The sequence below is a fragment of the Malaclemys terrapin genome, chromosome 16, assembly GCF_027887155.1.
Source record: "Malaclemys terrapin pileata isolate rMalTer1 chromosome 16, rMalTer1.hap1, whole genome shotgun sequence".
In the NCBI taxonomy this organism is placed as follows: Eukaryota; Metazoa; Chordata; order Testudines; family Emydidae; genus Malaclemys; species Malaclemys terrapin.
Window position 1 is genome coordinate 2,328,420 of NC_071520.1, and position 25,211 is coordinate 2,353,630.

A 25,211-nucleotide genomic window follows, 5' to 3' on the forward strand; every position below is an offset into this window, starting at 1 on the left:
AGGCCCGACTTGATAAAGCCCTGGCTGGGATGATTTAGTTGGTGTTGGTCCTGCTTTCAGCAGGGGGTTGGACTGGATGGCCTCCTGAGGTCTCTTCCAACCCTAATCTTCTATCATTCTATATTCTAAGAGCTTTGACAGATGTGAGCTACCCCCATTCATCTCACTGTGGTATTGATTCTGAAATATAACAATAGCAACATAAATGGCAACATTGTTAACTATTTCACTGCTAATATTTTTGCAGAAATATCAGCTAATGTGCTTATCCCTCAGTCCCAAGCTGCCTCCCACTCCTCCCCAGGTATTAGAATTCCCAACAGCCTCATAAAAGTACTCCAGCCTCACTTCTGCCAGTTCTATGATTGTGACGTTCCCCTCTCTTGATATCTGGACTGGTGATCTGCTAGGTCACTCCAATCCTTGACTCCGGGAACCAGCCTTACCCTGCTCTGCTGTGAGAACCCCTACTTCTGGGCTGTTCATGCACAGCCTCTGGCATGTCAGCTGCTCCTTAGATTGTGCAACCAAATGACACTAGCCAATATCTCAAGTACCAGACACAACCCTAGGAACCTCTGTCTTGGGGTGTCCAGTTATGCCCACTGGACGCTGCAAACTTATATGAATTTGTCAATTTAACAAAGAAATTGATATGCACCAAGCTTGTTATCTCAAGGGGAGTCTCTGACAGGCTTCAAACCAAATGCAGTGCTTCAGGTAGAGTAAACAAACAGATTTATTAACTATAAAGATAGATTTAAGTGATTATACGTCAAAGCACAACAAGTCAGATTTGGTCAAATGAAATAAAAGCAAAACGCATTCTACACTCATCTTAACACTTTCAATGTCCTTACAAACTTAGATGTTTCTCACCACAGGTTGGTTGGTTGCCCTTCAGCCAGGCTTTCCCCTTTGATCAGCACTTCAGTTGCTTGGTGTGGTGTCTGTAGATGTAGATGGAAGAGAGAGGAGAGCATGGCAAACATCTCTCCCTTTTATCATGTTCTTTCTTTCCTCTTGGCTTTGCTCCTCCCCCCCCCCCTTCAGAGTCAGGTGAGCATTACCTCGTTGCTCTCCTAAACTGGCCAAAGGAAGGGGGGTGACTCACTGGAGAGTCCAACAGATCCTTTTGTTGCTGCCTAGGCCAGCGTCCTTTGTTTCTGTGAGGCTGGGCTAAGTTTGTCCCATACATGCCTTAATGAGGTGTGAACTCTGCTCTTGGAGAGTTTTTGCCTGGGCTTATTTTAAGCCATGAAAATACATTTTCAGCCTCATAACTATATACATGAAGCTATAACCTATAACATTACTGTAACAACAATGCTAAGTGCATCATGAGCCTTCTGAAGACACCCGACATGACAAACTTTGCATTGGATACCACACAATCATTTTACAAGGATGAACATGGGGGGCTGGTGTTCCCCCGAGGTATAGAGCGTCACAATTATGTAGTCATGGGTTGTCAGTACAAACTTCTGCAGCTCATCAGAAACTGAAAATGTGTGGACTAGTGCATTGATTGGATTATTCATTGTCATTAATTTATTTAAAACCTCAAGTGTTAAATTCAGATGAAGCTGCTACAAATACAGGATCCTACCTGCAAAATTTAGGCCCAGCTTGTTGCAGAGCACACAGTGACTTGCATATTGTCAATAGCCTTTCTAGTTAATGCATTTGAAAAAATGTAACTTGTTACTAGAGCTGGCCAAATCGCTGGAAAACATTTAGAGAATGTGTTATTTGAAAAATTACATCAGTGTTAGTTGAACAAAATATGTGCTGAATATTTGACCAGTTGGTCAAATACTGCAGAAAAATTTGTCAAATAAGTTATTCTATGAATATTGTGAAATTAATCAAACAATACATTTGCCAAATACTTTTACATATCTCTTACAGTGAGTTGGGTCCCTCTTTTCACTCTGCTGCAGCTTGGCAAAGTTGAGCAACTGCAAAGGCCCTGAAGCTAACTGTCTGCTGACTCAGCAGGACAGCACTGTATTGATTACAGTCAGTTCATGTTTGGAAGGTTTTCTTCAATACCATAAGGACCAAACACTTCTATTTTTTTAAATGTAGACTCTGTAGAAGTTGATGATGCTTTTTCAGGAAAGTGTCCTGTTTAAAAATGAAGTAGTGGGCTATATTCAGGAACTCCATGGACTGTATTTAAGGCCTTGGCTACACACAAAAATTAAGTTTTACCATTTTATACAGGTATAGTTAAAGCAGTACACACCCCCACCCCACCCCACTCCACTCCCTGCAGCTTCGAGCCGACTTGGGCATCAGGGGTACCATGGAGCTCCTGGCCGCTGCAGGCGTCAGGGCTCCCTGCAGCACCCAGGTGTCGCGGGCAGCGGGGGGACCCTGTAGCTGAGCTCATTTTGTCATGGATATTTTTAATAAAAGTCACAGACAGGTCAGGGGCTTCCATTAATGTTTCTTTATTGCCCGTGACCTGTCCGTGACTTTTACTAAAGATATCCGTGACAAAATCTTAGCCTTATTCATGATGTTCTCTGAATGCTGCTTGTTTGGATGTGAAAGTCTAGTCCTTGATAAGGGAAATTGACAACACTAGTATATTATCATTTTAGCAGAGTAGCCCTTCCTCATTCAAACCATTTAGCATCCTTACAGCAGTTAATTTGAGGAGAAAGATGGACACACAAGAGAGGAAAAGGAAACTAAATCCAGGAAGGAAGCATAAATAGGCAAGTCTCATGTTCCTTCATCTTCTGTCCTTCTCTTCTTCCCCTTGGGCATCTATCTGAGCAGTGGCTCTCATCAGTGTTAACAGGACTGGCAAATCTAATTAGCCTGTTGCTTTCCATTCTTTTTCAGCAACAATACCAGGCAGATATAAATGATTCTAAAGTTCTTTACTTGCTGAAAGTTCCTGAAGACTATTAGCTGAAGTCTGGGCTTCCAGTTTAAGTCACATCATACTGCAGCATGTATTTGTTGTCCATAGGTTCAAGAAAATAATGCAAAATCTTCAGGTCACATGCTTGGTTTTTTTCATTCAGAAAAAAAACAGATCAGATTTGCTTAGTTCACATGTAAAAAAATATCAGGCCAAATTCTGTTCTTACACCAATGTAAATCAGGAATGACTGGACTGAAGCCAATGTGAGAGGAGAATCAGGCCTCTTATTTTTAAATATTAGCTCTGCAAACTCCTGATGGGCTTTTTCCTTCTCATATACAGTCACCAGCAATAATAATTCTGCAGGAAGAATTTTGCCCTCAGTTTACACATGTGCAACCTCCATGGCCATCACTGGGTTTGCACAGGTGTCACTGATTGGAACTTAATAAACAGTTCTGTTGATGACGCCCAATAAGGAATAGATTCCAGCTCCCTCTCAGCTAGGGTTACCATATTTAAGGTTTTAAAAAAGAGGAGACTCCACAGGGCCTTGGCCCCGCCCCTTCCTCAAAGGCCCCGCCCCAACTCCACCCCTTCCCCAAAGTCCCTGCCCCAACTCCGCCCCCTCCCCTGAGCGCCCCGCATTCCCCCTCCTCCCTCCCAGCCACAGGGTCTGGGGGCTGCCCGAGCGTATCGACTTCATGGTTTGCCGGGCAGCCCCCAGACCTCCAGACCCTGCGCTCCCGGCTGGGTGCTTCCCCAGAGCAGCCGGAGCCTGGGAGGGGAAGCGCCCGGCCGGGAGCGCAGGGTCTGGAGGTCTGGGGGCTGCCCGGCAAACCGTGAAGCCGGTAGCGCTCGGGCAGCTCCGCTCTTCAGCTGCACAGAGCTGATTTGTCTGGGGGGAGCAGCCACCGCCGCAGCGGGGAATCCGCCTGCAGCTCACAGCCAGAGCCGCTCAGGTAAGCAGGGGACTGGGGCAGGGATGCCGGCATTTTCCCGGACATGTTCGGCTTTTTGGCAATTCCCCCCGGACGGGGATTTGAGGACCAAAAAGCCGGACATGTCTGGGAAAATCCGGACGTATGATAACCCTGTCTCAGTTATCTGTGCTGGGTCTGCAGGGATAAGAGAAGTAAAAAGCAGTACAAGCTTTAGTCACCTTGGTCAGCAAATGTGACTGATACAGAAAGTAGATCTGTTGATTGAGAAGGGGCTATTTTTATAGCCTGGCAGAACCACATTTTAAGGCTCATTCCAGACTGCTTTGCTGCTGCACCAAGGTGATTAGTGTCCCATAAAAATGACTGTAACAGTTATTTCAGCCCTGTACTTTTACAGTGATGACTAGCTCCACTTCCTCCAGCCCCATATCTTCATGCTTAGCATAACTTTACTGTGGCATCGTGACTGGCATGTTTTCTTTCATTGCAACAGCTGCACTTCGAACACCCTTGCCATGATGTCTTGCTGTGGTGAGAGTCAGAATACACCAATACACCATTATTAGGCTTTGATCCTTAGTATAATTTTTCCTCCTTCCTTGTGTTCAGGGGCAGTTTGATGAGGGGAGGTATTTGGTTTGGTTACTCCTATCCTTTCTTTGGAGTCTGTAGATTTAAGACCAGTGGGTTATTTCCGAGTCTTTTCCTCTTCCCCTTCCCCTGCAGTGAAAAAAGGAGCTTCTTAAAATCTTGGAAGGAATTATTCCCAGACAAAAAGACACAGTTAAGGTGGTAAAGATGTCTCAATTACTTCTGCTGAAGACCTTATTAGAATGCTACTGCTCTCCAAAGGAACAAGCACTCGAAAGACAACAAATTGTAAATCAAGATTACATTTGTGGGGAAGAAAAGAGCACCAAGCTGTTTAGAAGCCTGGAAGTTTAGATTATGCTTTCACAAACCACCTTAACTCCTCCCCATTCCTTACCAGACCTTGCAGCCCTCTGGCATAGATGGGCAGCTGTGCTAAGTATTTCAGGTACTGTCTCATGAGTTCTTCTTTGTGTGGAACTGGCAAGGTCAAGAACCTGTTTTGGAGAATAAGGTACAGTGCTCTGTTGTCTGCAGCTAGCATTAGATATTAGATAAAGTGCAAGTGTTTAACACTGAGAGTAGTTAACCACTGGAACAACTTACATGGGGATGTTGTGGATTCTCCATCACTTGAAGTCTTTCAGTCAAGTCTGGATGACTTTTTAAAAGCTATGTTATCGCTCAAACAGGAGTTATGGGCTTTATGCAGAAATTATTGGGTGAGGTTCTCTGGTCGGTGTTATTGAGGAGATCAGACTAAAGATCATGACGGTCTCTTCTGGCCTTGAAAGGTGTGAGTCTGTGGTAGTTGATTGGTACCCTGTGGAGATGTTAGGTAGAGATGTGTACAGTCACAGAGACCATAGTGGCTGTATGAGGGTATTTGTTTCTCAGCCCCCCAACGGAAGGAGAAGCGGATGAGTATAGCACTGTTTCCACTCTCCGTAGAGAGGATGGTGGAATGGTACAAAGTGGTAGGTGTTTGGAGGTTGTGGTTAGATGGTAAAATGTGAAAATATTGCAGTCCTTTGACTCTAGTGGGAAGGTGAGGTGAGAGGGAAGGTCTTTGATCTGTACTTGGAGGGTAGGACTTGAGACACTGTGTCTGGCTCATTCTGGGACAGTGCATTCGAGGAGCATCTGTGGCTGGGTGTATGGGCTCTTTATAGTGAATGTCATTTGTATATTTAGGGGATATGTGTTTCACAATGGGAAGTAGGGAAAGGTACAATGTGGTAGTAGAAAACCTGGATCTAGAAAGGCATTTAGCTGCCTGACTCCCACTGGACTTAGGCACCAAAATATTTTAGAGAATCTGGCCTAAGTGTCTTTAGGAGTCAGTTTAGGGTGTTCTGGGGCACGGGGTAAGGGGTAGAACTAAGGGGGTTTGTGGAACCTTAACTCTGAATTTCCAGATTTTTTTAACATTTATTTTTTCCATACGCTTAGCCTTGTCTTAGCAGGCCAGATTCTGGGCTAGCGTAAATCCAATGACAGTGCCAGTGGAGAATGTGGTACAGAATTTCCTGCTTTTCAGACATGGTAGTTTTATGACTGTAATATTCTAATAAGGTTTATAGAAGAAGTAACTGAGATGCCTTTTCAACCTAACAATATCTAAGTGAAGCTTTAAGTCAATTAATTTTTCTTTCAAAGCAAGTATTGAAAAACCTGGATGTGAAAACTTATTGTAGATTGTTACTGTGTCTTCAGATAGTGAGGCTATTATTTTGCTGTCCTTACAGATTAGCTGTAAACAATACATGTACACTGGCCAGTATAGATTAGAGCTTGATTCTCCTCTCATTCAAGCTGGGGTGAATCAGGAGTAACTCCATTCCATTGAGATCAGAAGCAGGCACTTTGAATTACTTGCTGTAGTAAGGCGAAGGCAGAGTTGCCTAGTGGTTAGAGGTTGGGTCAGGGACTCAAAAGACTGGAGTTCTATTCCTGGCCTTGCCCGTGGCCTTGGACAAGTCACTTCACCTCTTTGTCAAGTGTTTTGAGATCTACTGATGGAAAGCACTATATAAGAGCTAGGCTATTATTCTTATTTTATTTTATAATGCTTTTAACCTCTTTGAACTTGTTCAGCCCATAGAGTTTATAAACTCTTCTTGATCGGATGTGTGCCAGGGTTCTTTATAAGCCCCAGCAAACACTTGGCCTCTGTAGTAGAAAACTGTTTTTCTTTTGCTCTGTGAGAAACCTGCAGCATTGATCAGCTCTGCAGAAGTCAGAATAACTGGCTTCTATTTCCAGCTTTGCTGCTCTGTGCCTCAAATTCCCTATCTGCAAAATGGGGTTCTTACTTACCAACCTGATAGGGGTGTGGTAAGGATTGTACGATGCTTTGAGGTCATCTTGTGGACTATGCTATTATTACTAAGCCCAGGCTGTGCAGCTGGGATAGTTACAGCATCTTTCTGACTGAGCCTGTAGAAGGCAGGGAGAGGGTCAGTGCCTGCTGCATCCCACATCGGAATTTTTAACCATTTTGCAGGAGACGATAAACTGGCCCATGCCACGATGAGGCTTTGTGAGTGAGTGCTGCTGACATCTAGGCTGCATTCCTGAACCCAGGACTTCCTGTTGCACAGTCTCCTCCTCTCTGGACTGGCCTTATTGACTGTGCTTTCCAAAGGCCTTGAGGGTGCCAATGGCAATTGATAATTGGCAAGATTTCTTGGTAGGTACCTTGCCAGCCCTGTTGTACTTCTGGCTACCACAAATTCCTCAAAACTGCCTGGAGTTTGGGACTAAGCGCATTCAGCATCTACTGTTCTTTGTGTTACAGAGACAGAGTCAGAGTTTAAGTCCAGAAGGGACCATCAGATCATTTCATTTCACCTGCACATCACAGGACACCAACACCCCCCAGCACCTGCACACGAAACCCAGCAACCAGAATTAGACCAAAGTATAACAGCCGTGAGGAGACTAAACTGTTGTGTCCCACAAGCAGAGAACAGGAGGGACGGAGGCGCACCAATGCCCAATGTTCTTGCAATGGCAGGGAATTGATTAAAGGAGATATGCCCCGATGAACCTAGCATGATCTTTGCAAATACACTGCTGAGTGTTTCTCATCCCAGTGGGAGGTTTCCTACTTGGTAGAGTGCACACCTCTCAGGCTGTTGATTGCTAAGCCGCCACCCTGAAGCAGCCGTGACTCTTTTGCTAGACCCTGCCCCTGCAAAGCACACTCTGCTCCCATTAGTGTCAATGGGAGTTTGCTGTCTACCTCAGTGGGATCAGGATCAGGTCCTGTGGCTACAACTGAGTTCACTGAGGTGATCTTGTGGACCATCGCTATGACTCAGCCTTGAGGACTGGAAGCAGGGCGTTTGGGTGGAGGTCTCTGTTGGGTAATTCCCTCCTCCTCATTCTCCTTTGGAGCTCAAGAGAGTTTGCCTTTCAGAGCATGGTGCGAGGGGATCTTTTGCTCAGGGATTTCTCTCTAATCTGTCTGTCTAGGTTCTTAGATGGCTCCCATCACTGTAGTAAATGAGCATCTGGGAGGGTGCTGGGGAGGTGAATGATTTATCTTTGCTGTTCATTGTGGGCAGGCTCTATTAATAAGCTGTTTTTAAGCATGTACTAAGCCTAGACACTATGGTGCTGGCTGCCTCAGAAACCATTAAATACACTAATAGTAGATCCTGCTCTGTCTAGTAATGTAAAGAATCTTTAATACAAACTGTATCCAAAAGCTCTTTATATATCTAATTACAGTTAACGATATAAATAATACACAGCAGAGTGGGGGAGAAAGGATGGTTTCAGGTGAGCTCTTAAGAAAGATGTCAATGAGTGCAGCTAGGAAACACCAGGAGGCTGCGGAGAAGAAGGCGCCTGTCTGAACAGTGGCTCAGTTGGGTGACCTACCAACATGGAAGGGAGATGTTTGATGGATGTGCCATATACGTCGGGATAGGACGGGAAGCTCAGATAAACTGGATGTTCTTCGCTAGTGTGGCAGGCAGCTAACTGGGATCTGAAAGGGGGGCTTTTTCATGGCAGTGTGAGGCCTGTATGCAGGAAGCTACCGCTATGCGCACATGAGAGAGACAAAGCAATAGGTCTTCTTTCGGATCTCATCTTGGCATAGGCACTGAATTTCCTGTGTCAGCCAGTGTTCCCTGCCTAGTGTTGCATTCACCAAGGGGAGAGAGCCAGGCATTGGTTGTGTAGTTCTATTGTTCTTCATCAGCCTATTTTGTCTTGGCTGACTCCATTTGTCACAAGCCCCATATACAGGCTGATGTGAAAACCTACATCCCAATGCCCATATGACTGGTGCAGCTTGCCTGAAATGTACAGCCCAGCATGGGTGGTTTGTAGTGGTACTTTCATAACGCTGCAGGAGACTGTCTGTATCATAACCGTACTGCCGGCACACCAGCATGGCATTGCCTGCTTTTTAAACCCGCTGTGGCAGTCTGCCCATCATGTCCCCTAAGCCCTGTCTACCTGCCCCACTCTGACATTCCATGCACGTGAACAGATGCTCCCTATGACACCTCAGCTGGGTGGATTAGGGGTGTCATAATAGCATAGGCACTGACTTTTGCTTTTCCCAGTGGGTGCTCCACCCTGCTCTGCTCCGAGGCCCCGCCCTCACTCCGCCTCTTTCTGCCCCATCCCCCGAGGCCCCCCCCACTCTTCACTAGCTCCTCTCAGCCACCTCCCCTGAGGCCCACCCTCCCACCTGCCATTGGCTCATCTCTGCCTTCTCCTGAGCGTCTCCTGTCAGCCACCAAACAGCTTATTGGCAGCCAGTCCCAGGTCCTACCAAACAGCTGATTGGAGGCCAGCCCCGGGGGCCCTACTGAACAGCTGATCGGCAGCCAGCCCTGGGGCCCCGTCAAACAGCTGATCGGCGGCCAGCCCAGGGGCCCTTCCCAACAGCTGTGGCTGGTGGTACTGAGCACCCCCTATTTTTTTCTGTGGGTGCTTCAGCCCTGGAGCACCCACGGAGTCGGCACCTATGCATAATAGGATACGGAGCCTTCCTTCTGCAGGTCACCGTTTCAAATCCAGCTTGGGTTGGTTGTGACCAAAGTTATTATCATCAGTTTGGCTTTTCTGTGGCTTGGGTGAACCCAGATTGGTGGATCTCAATCTAGCTCCCTCTAGAGAGATGTCCACGTCATAAAAAAATCCCTGTTGGCAGTCCCTTGTGTGGGCTGTTGTATACATGAATAAGGGCTTCAGTCTCTGGGGTTTGTCAGTCCAAAGCACCTTTCAAAAGCACTGAACAGAAATGGAGCAAACTGCTTCCTAGGCACATATTTAGCCCCTCAGCAGAAGGGGTTAACAGTGCCATTGAACATTTTTTGATTAAAGGTTTGAGGGACTCCCTTGGCTCTCATTCTGAGGTCACTGCAGCTGCCTTCTCATTGATTCTCCTCTCTCCCACCCCCCAATCTGTAGGCAGAGCTGTTGTCTCTGCCTCTCACCCTCCTGAAAGCAGCTCTGTGCAGTCAGTAATCATGCATCTCACTGGGTGGTGGTGGTGGGAGGTGTCATTCTTGCTGATGCAGGAGAAGCTTTCTGCAGGTCTGTTGGAGTTTGCCACTGCCAGGAAGGGAGCAGGCCTTGCCTACTGATCTGCAGCAGGGAGAGAGCATGTGCTGGGAATCAGCACTTAAGCAGAGGTGCAGGATGAGGTATTATCATTTTACAGTAGGCTTTCAGGACAGATATGCTTCACAGCCTGCTTCTGTGCTGTTCTTTCACAGCCTTTCATTCTGAGAGAATATATTTTTCATGCAGCAGGACACATTCTTTGTGATGCAACATGGCAGCCTAGTCAAAACACTGATTGAGAAGATACAACAGCACAACTGTGATCAGGGAATGCCAGAGACCCAGTCCAGATTCACAGCTGTCACAGATCCCTATTCTGCTGGGTCACAACCAATTTATCAGGGCTGGCACTGGGGCCATTAGTAAATGTGCTGGTTTCCCACTGCGTTCAGTTCACTTTCCCCCTACAGATGCTTCTTGTTTCACTGCTCCTTAACAGCCACAGGAGATTATAAGGAGTCAAAGTCCCAGGACACCAAAATCAAACCACATTTTAGGCCTGATTCTCCTCTCTCTTATACTGGTTTGACACTAGTTCACATTCACTGGGTTCAAATGGAGTTATTTCTGATATACACCCATGCAAGAGGAGAATCTGAACTTTTATGTTTTATTAGTAAATGTTTGGGAGGCATGAGCAATATTAGTCCTTTGCACATGGACTGGAAAAAAATCCAATAAAGAAAAACAGGGGAAAGAGCCGTCTCATTGAAAGTTTTGGTGTGAAACTAATCCTACAAAGTGCTTTAACTAGGGAGTCTCACACTGTCTGGCACATACATTTCTCCCTGTCATGTTTTTCAGGGCAGGAAGGTTTCCTTCTGCAAAGCATAAATTCTCAGACGTGTTGGATCTACCTCTTGCAATAAAATACCCAAGAAGTCATGGTGCGAAACAACACATGAACTGCTACCAGTAATGGTGGTTGTGGTGGGGCAATTACCCCACACCCAGAGAGGGTGGGCTGCAGCAGGCCTAGGTGCCTGCGCAGCCGCCCAACCAATCAGGGAAGGGCTTACAGATGGCCAATCAGAAGGCAGATTGGGGCCAGCCAATCAGGGCCCGCCTCAGCCATATAAAAGACTGCCCAGAGCAGGAGCAGTCAGTCTGTCCCAGGCCTTCAGAGGGGAAGGTCTGTCTCCAGAGCTGGGAGTCCAGCACCACAGTGCAGGCCAGCCTGAGAGACTGGGAGAAGGCCCTACTCCATAGCCTGCTAGGCGGCAGGCCTGGGAGGAGGAGACCTAGTGTACCGAAGGGCTGTTGGGGAAGCGATCCAGAGGGATAGTCAGAGGAGGAAGGAGAAGGAAGACTGTTGCCCGAGGGCCTCTGGACCGGGACTCAGAGTAGTGGGTGGGCCTGAGTCTCCCCCCCCCCCCTTTCCCCCTTTGTTTGTTGTGCTACCCCACGCACAGCCACGGGCCGCAGGGGGCGGCCGGTCAGAACCACACCAGGTCCTGGACAGTGAGGATCGGACTCGAGGGTGTGGGGCTGTTGTTTAACTCCCCTTCCCCCCCCCCCCCAGAAGGGGGTGTGAGTGGACAAAGGGACACTGTTCGAGGACAGTGCTCCGGAAGAGGACTCCGTACCTTGAGGGCGATGCAAGTCTGCGCACCCAACGCAGGTGGAACGACAGGCGGGACGCCACCCGAAGGGGCGCCCTACTGGTTTGAGCCAATTCCCCGAGATGACCAGGAGGAGGCGCCACAGCGGTGAGCTACTACCCTGTCACAGTGGTAAATTGAATAACCCTCAGACATACCCCTCTGTGCCTTGACGCACTGATGCTGGATTTTGCTGTGGATGAGCAGACGTATTTGTTGCATTATGTTGCTTTGAATTGTCTGATCAGTTCTTATTGCAAAGGCCAATTGACATAAATAAAATGCTGATACCACTGTGTAATTATTTCTGTCCCCCACCTCTTATCTGGATAACCTAAGAGACACAGACACACACCCTGCAAGAGGCTAAATTCAGTGGGTCCTATAGCACTTTGCAGGATCAGTTTCACATCAAACTTTTAACAAGGAGGCTCTTTCCCTGTGTTTTTCTTTATTGGATTTTTTTTTTCAGTCCATGTGCAAGGGGCTAATATTGCTCATGTCTCCTAAACACTTAATAATAAAACATAAAGGTTCTGAGTCTCCTCTTGCATGGGTGTATATCAGGAATAACTTCATTTGAACCCAGTTGATGTGAACTAGTGTAAAGCCAGTGTAAGGGAGAGAAGAATCAGGCCTAAAATGTGGTTGATTTGGTTTGACCAGCATACACGACTGCAATCTATTTGTTTAAATAGTGTGTGTTACATTTGTACAGCATCTTAGATCCGGGCTATAAAAACCACCATAGCACAGAGTGATGCTTCTCCATCAGGGACTAGCAAACCATGATAGGGAAATGTATGGTCTGTAGAGATAAGATGCATCCTGACACGGATCTTCAGGGGAAGGAGAGTCACTTTGGTGAGAAGCAGTAAAAGGGAAGCTTACAATGCCCGACCTGTATTTATTCTGTGGATATGCCTTGATCCTGAGAAGTACTGAGCAGCCACATTGACTTCAGCATGCCTCTGAATCAGGCTCCACCCCAGGTCCGGCTCCGGGTTTTTTGCCGCCCCCCCAAAAAAGGGAGTGCCGCCGCCGAAGCAAAAAAAAAGAGCTGCCCCCAAAGGGCCGGAATGCCGCCCCTTGAGAAGTGCCGCCCAAAGCACGTGCTTGGAATGCTGGTGCCTAGAGCCGGCCCTGCTCCATCCTCTCCTGCTAGCCAATCAAACCCTTTCACTAGTACCACAGCCACACTCAGTAGCTCGGGTCCCAGCATACTAGGTTGCAGTATTTCCCCATTGCGTGTCTCTTAGTTCCAGGCTCAATCAGTATATTTTCCAGACATGATCCTTTACCGAGGACATGATGGTGAGGGGAAAGGGAAAGCCTGGTACAGCTGGTATTCCTTGGATGTGTCCATCAGTTGGAGAGCAGACCACTGTTCTAAGGCACTGGAGAGCTGCTCCTGCTCAGTACCTTTGCAGCTGCGGATTGATGTTCGTAGGGACCGGAACAGCACTGCATATTTGTGATTTTTTTTAACTCCTTCTTCAGTGGTTGGTGTACCAGGCTGGGAGACAGGAGACCTGGATTCTGTACCCTGTTCTGCTCTTGACTCTGTGTGGCCTTCGGGAAGTCATTTTGCCCCTCTGTTCCTCAGTTTCTCCAGATGTAACCAGTGTCATGATAGTTACCTCTTTTGTAAAGTGCTTGGAGCTCTGTGGCTCTCCCCCATCTGTCAGTCTGTACCCATCAGTTGTCTCTTGTCTTGTACTTAGATTGTAAGCTCTGTGAGGCAGGGACTGTCTTTTTGTTCTGGCACAACTTGCTGAAAACTAATGGCTGAAAAATGCTCTCTAAGCAATATGATGATGCTTTAATAATAAATACTAGTGCAGTTATTGTAACACAGGATACTCAACCTCTGTGATAGTGGGGGCCTCTTTGGCAATGTACCAGGCCTGCAACTAATTTCCATAGCCCTAAATGTTTAATTCAGGAATGAATGCACACTGTCATACTACTTGCCAGTACTTGGGTCTTCCCTCAAGAGCAGAGCAGAAATTGCTGCTTGTTTGAGTCCACAAGCAATACAAATCTGCTGGGATCATATCTGGGCTTGATTTATATTTCCACAGACAGAGCATTTTGGGCTGCACGGGGCAACCCATTTCTCTACCACTAACGGCATGGCATTTTCTAACCCCAGGATTTGAACCGGGGTGGGGTAGGGTGGGAGGAAGATGGGTAGGGAATGTGTTCCCTCCAAAGAATGGGTTGGTGCACTCCAATTCTCTCATGACTCTCTTTCCTTAGTAGCAGTGAGAGGAGGTGTGACATAACCACCTGTAATGCTTTCCTAAATTTGGGTGTTGCCTGAAACAAATCTTATGGTGCATTTTACATCCCATAGCAAAGAATTCAGGGTTGAAGGGGTTAATACTGCATGCATCCACATTTGGAACCAGGTGGATTCTGAATTGCCAGTGTGATGGGACTGAGGTGGAATTCTCTCCTGATCTTATCTCAACTGAAGCCACTTTCAGCAAAGAATTTGGCCACAGATCTGCTTGTGACATTCCCGAGGGTACAATCTGGACTGATGGATAGCTGTGTCTCCTCAGTTCCCCAACCTGGGATGCCTTTTACACTGCTTCGCTGTGACAGCTACCACTTTGGTTTGTTCACACACAGCCTCCAGAATGTAAATCATTCCAGCTATACTGTAGGAGTGCTATAGCCAGCCACTCATGAATTACACTGCAGGGTAACACCAGCAAACTCCCAGTCCCAGATATTCCCCCAGTAATGTGCATCTTGTACTGCCCAGACCCTCCTGGACAATACAAGCTCATATAAAGTCTGCCATTTCATTAATAGAAAATGATATGCACAAATCTTGTTATCCCAAATAAAGTTTCCCAAAAACTTTAATCCAAACACACTGGTTTAGATAAAACAATAAAACAAGTTTATTAACTACAGAAAGATAGATTTTAAGTGATTACAGGTAATGAGGCATAAAAGTCAGAATTGGTTACAAGAAAATAAAAGATAAAACACAATTAATATCTAAGTTAACAAGCTAAATGAATTCAAAGCAAAGGTTTCTCTCACCACATGCTCTAGCAGTCTTACTGGCTGGAATCCATTCAGCCAGGACCCCTCCCCCAGTTCAGTGTTAATTTCCTTGTCCTTCAGGTGTTGTTGATGCTGTGAGCAAAGAGAAAGCGAGGAGTATTTGGGGGCATCTGTTCCCCTTTCTTATAGCTCTCTTTCTCTTTGAAAATCATCTCTAGCTGAGGTTCAGGAGACAGCAGGTATGTGGGGATGGTAACCTCAGCTGTTTCTTTGCCAAAAGATTTTTTGCTCTCTCCCTTTTTCCTGCCAAAGAATGGCTGCTTAACCAGGTGATAATCCATTTGATTTTGTTGTCACCTGGCTGAGGCATCTGTTTGCCTTTTGTCTTTGAGGAACTGGTTTGTGCCTGCTTTTCTAACTTGGAACATGTTTCAGTAATATTATACAGTGGAATCTTATAACTTTACATACAATGTTGCACACATATTTTACCAAGATAATAACGATCAGCAAATTATGAGTTTTGAAATGATACCTCACAAGGCATACTTTGTACAGAATCCATTATAGTTTTGTAAAAACAGTGAACATAGGAATACAGACTGTTGCACTGCTGTTAAAGATGGTATTGATTAGAGAGGATTATTGTCCACTGGCTAGAGCAATGGGCTGGCTTCTGTTCTCGGCTCTGCCACTGATTTGCCATGTGACCTTCAGCAAGTCGCTTCACCTCTCTCTGCTTGGTTTCCCCATCTGGCAATAACAACATGGGGTGCTGTGAAGCACAATTCATTGATGTTTCTAAAGCACTTTGGGACTCTTGGATGGAAAGTACTATAGAAGGCCAAAGTCTTGTTACAACACTGTATTGGTTCCTTCATACAAACACACTGATACATTTCACATGGAACTATACAACTTGAGCTGTCCCTGTTCTCAGTCCAGCTTTAAAGGGAAAAGGACTCCCTCCCCACCAGCATTTTGTTGCTGAACCCTGGAACCTGTCTCTTGCGGACTGGGCTGGTGGCATGCTGTGGAGGCATCCGTTGATGCAATGTGTCCCCATATTCTCTAGCTGTTGCCAAAACGGTGCCAAGGAACGTGTTCAGTTCTCTCTGGCAGGAGAGAGGGTTGCCATGCTGCAGGAACCTTTTGAGATTGGGAGAAGTAAAGGGGCAGGATCCTCAGGGATTCCTCACGCCAAGGATATCCTGGACCAATAAGGTGCAGCTTTGAGATGCAGAGGGGGGATGTTACTAGCTTGAAATTCTCTAAGTAGCTTATTTGACCCATTATTTCAGAGGGACCGAGGGCCTGGCCCTCAGCACTGCAAGCCTGCTGTGACTGTGTTCCTTTAGGGCTGATTGCGCTGAGGCAGGGGGCATCTGGCCTGTGTGGAGCTGCCTAGGAGTAGAGCCCTGGATTTGTGGCCACACAGCTCTGAGCAGCCTCTCTAAGTATCCAGAGGTGGGGACAAGCATTGCAGCACTACAGTAACGCTTTAACTCTGCCTCATGCCTTCCCTGGAAGATGCTGGCTGGAGGGTTTTTTTCACTGCAATCCTAGACTCAGGGAAAAAAACTGATTTGCAGCAAGAGACTTTTCTGCCAAGGTGTGTGTCTGTGTGTGTGTTGGAGTGGGGGTGGGGGGAGTGGCGGAGGTCAAGAAATGAAACAAAGAGCCTCATGCAGCATTTTCCTCGGCTGCAGTCTCCAATATCTTGCAGTCTAATGATTCTAGGGCCCTCTTCCGTCTCCTGCCTCTCATTAGGGATGCAACACTGTATCTCTTTTAATAGCATTAGTGTCTGGAGAACTCCCGACAGAAGGTGACCTCAAAGATTTATTAACCTCTTAATAACCCATGCCAAGGCTTGGCTTGCCATTTTGATGTCTGGATTGCTCCGGTTTCAAAGGGGAAGTGCTCCCACACTGCACTCTACCTCTCCTGCCCAAACAAGACTGCTGAACTCATTGCTTCTGTTTAATAGTAGACCTAGGACAAGGCTAGGACTGGTTTAACTGGGAGCTCCCACAGCACCTCCTGCTGGGAGGAGCTGGAACTGTTCTCTCACATTCAGTGCTCCTACAGCATCCCTTCAGCACCTCCTGCTGGCAGAGATTGGGCCTGGGATGCTATGAGTCCTTGTGCCGCCAATGCTCCTATGTGATTCTGCTAGGAGAATCTGGAGCAGAAGTAGCTGTGAAGTCTCTTGTTCCATGCCCCCCTAGGATGGTTCTTGATCCCACTCTGCCGGCGCAGTGTTATTGTAATGGTGCCATGTCTTCTCGTCTCTCCAGGCTCATCCTTCCGTACGCATCAAAGGAACAGAACACCGCTACAGCCCGGTCTTGTGCCAAGATGACCAGTGTGCTGCCCGTATCAAAGGGAGGCACACCCACTGTCCATTCTGCAGCATTTCAGAGGCTTATCAGGACCCGTTCATTCTCCGGGCTCACTACCGGGTCAAACACGTGGACAAGGGGCTTGACTTTGCAGGTAAGATGCCACTTTGAAATGGTTGGACAGCTGGCCCGGTTGGATTGGAGCTTTTGCAGATGCTCCTGTACTCTCTACAGAAGTTGCAGCCCACACCGATCCTTGACTCACAAGAGATATCCCTAGACCTCCCGTAGCTCCCCATGTGGTGGGGAATAGGCTGATTCCCCACCAGCGGATGCATTCACTCAGGTGGTGGGTAATGATAATGGGATATAAAGGTTGCCAGTTTGGATGCAGCCCAGGTTCGGGGCAGGGGAGACCGAAAGGTTGATACCATCTGATGCCTGTTCAGTGGCCTATGAGAAATTAGCTAGTGGGTCAGTGGACAGGTGCCTATGTCACAAAAACCACTGCCACACCTGGCACTCATTTGTCAAACTGCACAGTATGCAACAGCTTGAGTGAAGGAGAAAAAACGCTGACATCTATGCCAAGATTGCGCAGGGCATGGGGTGAAGGGCTACACCAGGGACATGCAGCAATGCCGCTTGAAAATAAAGGTTCTTCGGCAAGTGTACCAGAAGACGAGGGCGAACAGTCATTCTGGTTCTGCCCCACAGACATGCCACTTTTATGAGGAGCTGCATGCGATTCTCGGCAGCAACCCCACCACTACCCCAAAACACTCTGTAGATAGCTCCTAGGAGCCCTGGGCCACCTTGAGCAACAACAAGGAGGACATTGTTGACAAGGAAGAGGAGGAGGAGGAGAATGTGAGATTGGCAAGTGGAGGATCAATTCTGCCCGACAGACAAGAACTGTTTTTAACCTTGGAGCCCATCCCTTCACAAGACCAGTTGGCAGCAGAGCGTGATGCCGGGGAAGGTACCTCTGGTGAGTACACATTTCCAATCAAACTGTAGGGGCTACATGCTATCATTTTTATGTTTAATCTGAACAAAAAGTAGGTGTAGTGGGTATTGGTGGCCACTCCAGCTATGCAGAGGGTGCTCTCCAAAAAAGACTGTTTATATGCACAGGGATGGCCCGGGAATCCTCCAGGGAGATCTCTAGGATGCTTTAATGGAGGTTCTCTGCAATCCACAGTAGGACACTTTCCTGCACCAGTCCAGTGTTAACTCTGCTGGCATCATTATGAGCACACAGCATTGAAGCATAAGGACCAGGTCTGTACCCAGACGCCTACAGCATCTGCATTCTTGCCGCCTCTGTTACCCTCAGGAGAGTAATATCGCATAGGGTCACCAAGGGGAAACGGAAGTTTTCAATGCTAGCCCTTAAACCGCAAACAATTCAACAAGTAATCTTCTCCCTGTTTGGTGAAATCTGGGTCACACAACTGCATTTTCCTAAACGTGCCGTGGTTGTGGTTGGAAGGGATCACCACGTATTGCAAAGAGCATTGAAAAAAAAATGGGGGGCGGCGGCTTCCTGTTTGTCTCCTTTCCCCACCAACCCGGTGCCGCTTTTGCAAAAAACAAACTATTTGGGGGGCTTTACACTGGTGCTTGTCCTCACGCACCATCCAGGTTGCTGGGGGACAGGGGGCTTTTCTCAAGTTCCAACCTGGGATCCTAAGGATGTCTTCACAAAAGCAGCAGCACAAGACCTCTTGCCCATGCCTCGTGGCCTTACTCACCATGGCTGGAGCAGCACAACAACTCTTGCAATAGCCAGCAGTTGTGATTACATTGTGGCTTGCAATGAAGTGTATAGAGGGGTGGGTTTTTTTAATAAAAAAAAAATTAACCTTGCACCAGAAACAATGTCTGCACTGTCAGTGCTACCCTTGTGCTTTGCATTCCTTGCAGCTGAAACCTTGTCCGTTGGTGCATCTGCCATGCCGGGACAGAGACTTTCCCAGATTAGAAGGCGGAAAAAGAAGACTCGGGCGGACATGTTCAATGAGTTAATGTGTGCCTCCGAGAGTGACAAGACGGAGCTCAGAGCATGGAGGATTGCCCTATCTGAGAACCTGGCCATGCACGGGGAGGACAGGAGAGCACGCAGGGAACAAGAGCGTGCCATGCAGGAAGAGATGCTGCGGATTATGAAGGAGCAGTCAGACATGTTGAGGTGTCTGGTTGAGGTTCAAGAAAAGCAGCCAGATGCTAGAGTCCCGCTGCAGCCTATGCTGATCCTACTGCTATCATCGCCCAGTTCCACATCCTCCTCCCCCAAATGTCCTATGAGGTGGGGGGAGTGGGGAGAGGGAGTTTGGTATCCCTTGCACTCAATACCAGAAGGCGCCCATTCCCACACCTTTGATTGTTATTGCAGTGCATCTGTAAGCAAGCTTTCCTTACTTTCCACAGTGTTATTAGCCCTTTTGCCCCAGGTTATCTTACTTTTCTTTGCTGTGTCTATGTGTTTGTGAGCATAATAAAAATTAATGGATTGAGGAGAAAAGGCTCTTTATTCATTCAATACACGGTGGTTGGTGGGGATGGAGTTTACAGGGGAGAAAATACAATGGAGGAGACAGTTTGGTAAGGAACAACACAGATAAGTGTTGAAACTGGTTTTCAAAGCCTCACGGAGACGCAGAGTTCCTCAATGTGCTCTTCTTATTGCCCTGGTGTCTGGTTGCTCAAAATTGGCTGCCAGGCGATCTGCCTCAACTCCTCACCACGGCGGAAACTTTTCTCCCTTTGTTTCACAGATATTATGGAGCACACAGCAAGCAGCAATAACAATAGGGATATTGCTTTCACTGAGGTCTAACCTAGTAAGCAAACAATGCCAGTGACCTTTTAAACGTCCAAAGGCACATTTCACAACCATTCTGCACTTGCTCAGCCTATGATTGAACCAGTCCTTACTGCTGTCCAGGCTGCCTGTGTACGGCTTCATGAGCCATGGCAGCAAAGGGTAGGCTGGGTCTGCCAGGATCACTATTGGCTGAGCCATTACAAACGTTGACTCTATCTCCCCTTGTAAGTACTCTCACACTTCTTATCACACTGTCTGTACTCGGCTAGCTTGATTATCACTTCAAAAGTTTTTTTTTTTCTCTCTTAATTAATTGGCCTCTCAGAGTTGGTAAGACAACTCCCACCTGTTTATGCTCTCTGTATGTGTGTATATATATCTCCTCATTATATGTTCCATTCTATATGCATCCGAAGAAGTGGGCTGCAGTCCACGAAAGCTTATGCTCTAATAAATTTGTTAGTCTCTAAGGTGCCACAAGTACTCCTGTTCTTCTTTTTGCGGATACAGATTAACACGGCTGTTACTCTGAATATTGGCATTTCAACATCAACAATGATTATTTTGCAGTCGGGAAAGAAAGTCCCTGCTTGCAGCTTGCTGAACAGATCTGTGTTTTTGAAGATGCACATGTCATGCATCTTTCCCGAATATCCCACATTGATGTCGGTGAAACGGCCCCTGTGATCCAGCAGCGCTCGCAACACTATTGATAAATATCCCTTTCAGTTTATGTTCTCTTTGGCACGGTGGTCATTGCCAAGATAGGGATATGCGTTCCGTCTATTGTCCATCATGGAAAAACCACCCGCTATGTCCTGCATGTTGCCCAGAGTCAATACCCTTCTTAGCAGAAGTCTGTTGATGGCCCTCCAAACTTGGATCCCAACAGATCCTACGGTAGATTTACCCACTCCATATTGATGCCTCGCTGACCGGTAGCAGTCTGGTGTTACAAGTTTCCACAGAGCTATCGCCACTTGCTCTCATTTTAGCATCGCTGCGCGTCAGGGCTGGGGAAAGCTCTTTGCACAGTTTCTGGAAAGTGGACTTGCACATTTGAAAGTTCTGCAGCCAGTGCTCGTCGTCCCATAGCTGCATAACTCTGCGGTCCCACCAGTCAGTGCTTGTTTCCCAGGGCCAGAAGCAGCGCTCCAGCGTGTCAAGGTGATGCACGACTGTCGCCAGCAACTGCGAATTGCTCGGTTCTATGTCTTCCAGCAGAGCTGCTTGTGTGGCATCACATTGTTCTGTGCGGCAGCTCCTGTATCGGCTGTGTAAATACTGCAGGATAAGGCGCGAGGTGTTTGTAATGCTCACAACAATAGTGTACAGCTGAGCGGGGTCCATGCTTATTGTGCTATAGCAGGGGTGGGCAAACTACAATCTATGGCCCGCCAGCCATTTCACTCTGGACCTTGAGCTCCCACTGGGGAGCGAGGTCTGGGGCTTGCCCCGCTCTGGCGCTCCAGCTGGGGAGCAGGGTTGAGGGCCGTGTCTCCCGGAAGCAGCCGCATGGCCCCGCTCTGGCGTTTCAGACAGGGAGCAAGGTCGGGGGCTGTGCCACGCGTCTCCCGGGCATGGCCCCCCTCTCCTGTTCCTACGTGTCGGGGCAGCCAGGAGCATCCGCTCTGCATGCTGCCCCCGCCCCAAATGCCTCCCCTGCAGCTCCCATTGGCCAGGAACCACAGCCAATGGGAGCTGCAGGGGCGGTGTCTGTGGACTGGGCAGCATGCAGAGCCGCCTGGCTGAGCCTTAGCATAGGAGGCGGAGAAGGAGCATGTCGCTGCTTCTGGGAGCCACTTGAGGTAAGCGCCACTCAGAGCCTGCACCCCTGAGCCTCTCCCTGCGCCCCAACCCCCTACCTCAGCCCTGATCCCCCTCCTGCCCTCCGAATCCCTCGGTCCAGCCCGGAGCACCCTCCTACTAGGGCCGTCCCTTGCCATTTTGGTGCTCTACGCAGCTCTCCCATGGGGGGGGGTGGCCCCAGGCCTCTGCAGGGCGACAGAAGTGGGCTTGGGGGCCAGGGGGGAAACCGCCCCCCAGCATGAGCCGGCGGAGCGGAGTGGGTTGTGGCCGGGTCGCTCCACTTCCTGCCGCCTGGTGAGTGCTGGGCACCCGACCCCTGCTGCAGTCCTCAGGGAAAGGGGCGGAGTGGGGGCGGGGCAGGGGCCATGGGGAAGAGCCAGCGCAGGGGCTGGAGCAGCACGCAGCTGCGTAGGGCACCAGGAAATTTGGTGCCCCAAGTTTCCTGGTGCCCTACGCAGCTGCGTACTTTGCGTATGGGTAAGGACGGCCCTGCCTGCTACACTCCAAACTCCTCATCCCCAGCCCCACCCCAGAGCCCGCACATCCAGCTTCAACCCACACCTCACTCCCCCGCCCCAGCCCGAAGCCCCCTCCCGCACCCTAAACTGCTCATTTCTGGCCCCACCCCAGAGCCCACACCCCCAACCACAGCCCTCACCCCCTCCTGCACCCCAACCCCAATTTTGTGAGCAGTCATGGTCCGCCGTACAATTTCTATTCCCAGAGGTGGCCCTCGGGCCAAAAAGTTTGCCCACCCCTGTGCTATAGCATCTGCGCAGGTAACCCAGGCTTACGAAAAAGGTGCGAAAAAGGCTTGGTTTGTTTGCCATTGATTTCCGGGAGGAAGGTAAGAGCATCATGGGAGGCTAACACCATGTTCCCATAACCACCTGCACCAATGTTTTGATCCCATAAGGCTTTGCAAGCCCAACACAACATTCCACTTGGCTCCATGCACTATGGGATAGCTACCCACAGTGCAGTGCGTCAATGCAAACCCTGCTAGGGAGGATACACTCCGCCGACACAATGAGCGTAGTGTGGACACGCAAGATCGACTTGCTTAAATTGGAGGCTCGATGTCAACTTACATGAAGTCGACTTCACTTTGTAGTGTAGACATGGCCATAGGCTGGGCAGGGGACAGAGGCGGTGCTTCGTGTGAGGCCTGCTGGCCGTTAACATTGGTCAGCCAGGGTGTTGTTTGTGTTCCTGCTCTTCTGCTGTTAATGTGAAGGAAGCTAACTTTTTTCAGCAAAAAGGGCCAACGCTTTGGTCTGGTTTGACTCCATTGGATCCGCATTCTGAGCTGCACTGAGAGGAGGGACAAATGTTTGCCACCTGCCGGCCCCCTAGGTTCTGCAGTCCCCAGCATAATTGAGAGCCCTTTGATGGATGCCTGATTTGACACCGGGCTACATATGGCCCCAAGGCAGCAGAAATAGCTTGAAACACAGAGGCACTGCAGCCAGGCCCCATTTCATTTGGCTATAGCCCCGCATTCTGGGGATGGGTGTAGTGTCGCTGCACTGGCCTCCCAGAGAATCACCTCCCTGCAGGGCAGTTCCCAGGTAGCCGGTACCGCCAGTTTTCTAGTGGCTTGGTGCCAGCAGTGCTGGAGGCCAGAATCTGTCCCACTGTCTTTGACTGAGGAACTCCTAATGTAAATCTGTATGTATGAGATCGGTGTCAGGTCCAGAGTCTTGTTTGCTTCTACTGGATCCAAGTTTAGTTTTCAGAATTGTTGTATTTTTGATTGGGGGAAAAAATAGACGTGGCCCACTATTTTGTAAGGAAATATTTTGTCATCATGGCTCTGTGGCCTCTCCCAAATCCCATTACAAAGTAGTCTCTAGCCAGTCATGTGACCCTTTGATTAGCTTTTATAAATAGATTTGATATTTAAAGAGCAGCAGGTTTAAGCAAGCAAGGCAATCCCCTCCCCCCGCACTCATCCAGGCACACTGCCCACATCAGGAAAGACACAGCATAGAAGAAATCTGTGGGGTTGTGCCACCTAATATAGGATAACCTGGCCAGCTTCCCGTGTGGGTCATTACATTCTACCCAGCCAGAATCCACACTGCAGTTTCAGGTGGATATACCTGCAGAACATTTCTTTACCAAAGATGATTTGAAGCATCTGGTGCTGCCCGTTATTGGAAGTTGGATATTGGACTAAATGGACTTTGGGTCTGATCCAATCTGGCAGTTCCTGTGGTTTTTATTATTCCTACTGCTGGCCCTCATGTAGAGCCTGTCCTTTCACTAGTGCCCTCTTCAGTTGCTTATCGATCACAAGGTGATGTATTAATGCTATTGGGGTTTATTGCATGTGCCTGTTTGGCTGTACTGCACCCTGAAAGCTGCTTTAGAAACACCGGCATCGTTTTGCCTCAGGTGAAATTCACCTCTGTGCAGAGGGGCCATACAGCCTCCATGTACCACAGAAGTCCTACGTGAGCCCACATACGTGAGTCGTAAGTGCAAAACCTTGGCACAGGGGTGAATTTCACCCTTCTAGACCAACGGTTCTCAAACTGTGGGTCAGGACTCCCTTTGAATGGGGTCACCAGGGCTGGCTTAGAATTGCTGGGGCCCAGGGCTGAAGCCCAAGCCCCAACTACCCAGGGCCAAAGCCAAAGCCCGAGGGCTTCAGCCCTGGGTGGCAGGACTCAGATTGCAGGCCCCCTGCTTGTGGCTCAAGCCCTTGAGCTTCAGCTTTGGCTCCTCTGCTCAGAGTGGTGGGGCTTGGACTTTGGCTGCCCCACCCGGGGTAGTGGGGCTTGGGCAGGCTCGGGATTCGGCCCCCCTCCTGGAGTCGTGAAGTATCTTTTGTTTTCAGAAGGGGGTTGCAGTGCAATGACGTTTGAGAACCCCTGATCTAGAGCATCACCTGCTTAAACAGCTGCTGCATTTCAGTGCTGGGATTCTAAATAGATATTTTTTAACACATGAGTATGGGCACATAGGGAATACATGATGGTGAAGTGGAGTAGGAAGGTATCATCAGCATGAATTTGAGATGGCTGATCCACTTCTGGGGAGTGAATCCAAGAGTAAGTAACCCAGGCCATCCCGAGTGAGTACCAATACCACCCTTATCTCTGTACCAATCCTCCACTGCCCTGTATGCAGTAATTGCTAATTGCTGGGTTACAGAACAGCCATCTGAGGATGGTTTCGAGACTATACATTTTGCTATTTAATTGGGACTTTTTTGTGCCATTCTCCCTGGAAAGCCAAGAGCTTAGGTCACCAGAAGCCCAATTCATCCCTGCCATAGAGCTGAGGGCTTCCTGCTACTTTTGTCTCTTCCCTATCCTTTGCTGGCCCCCAGCACAGACTAGAGCAGCCTGAAGGCTGTCCTAGCTTGTGCCCAAGAGCAGAGACTCAGAGGGGCTCCTGCAGCAGAGGGAATAGCTGGAGTGCAGTGTTGGAGTCCTTTGCAAGGATCTATGTCACAGCCCTGTGGATGCAGCAATTTCCCTTGAAGGGTAGCACGCTGGCCATTGTAGGCTGTGTTTAGCCGTGTAACTGGGGCGGAGAGCCTGGGCTGTTAATGAGATACACACTGGGCCTGAC

At 48.4% G+C, this 25,211-nt stretch overlaps 1 protein-coding gene across 3 annotated transcripts in view; it reads left to right on the plus strand.

Moving 5' to 3' along the window:
• The window catches only part of LOC128824972 (uncharacterized), a 63,148-nt gene that overhangs the window by 2,723 nt on the left and 35,214 nt on the right, over nt 1–25,211 (plus strand). For 2 of the 3 annotated variants that reach the window (XM_054006983.1, XM_054006984.1), the window contains exon 2: nt 16,943–17,141. In XM_054006983.1, coding sequence (XP_053862958.1) covers nt 16,943–17,141 — 199 coding nt within the window. Of the gene's footprint in view, nt 1–16,942; nt 17,142–17,704; nt 17,979–18,916; nt 20,290–25,211 lie in introns of those variants that run through there. The other variant, XR_008442553.1, reaches the window with a different exon arrangement.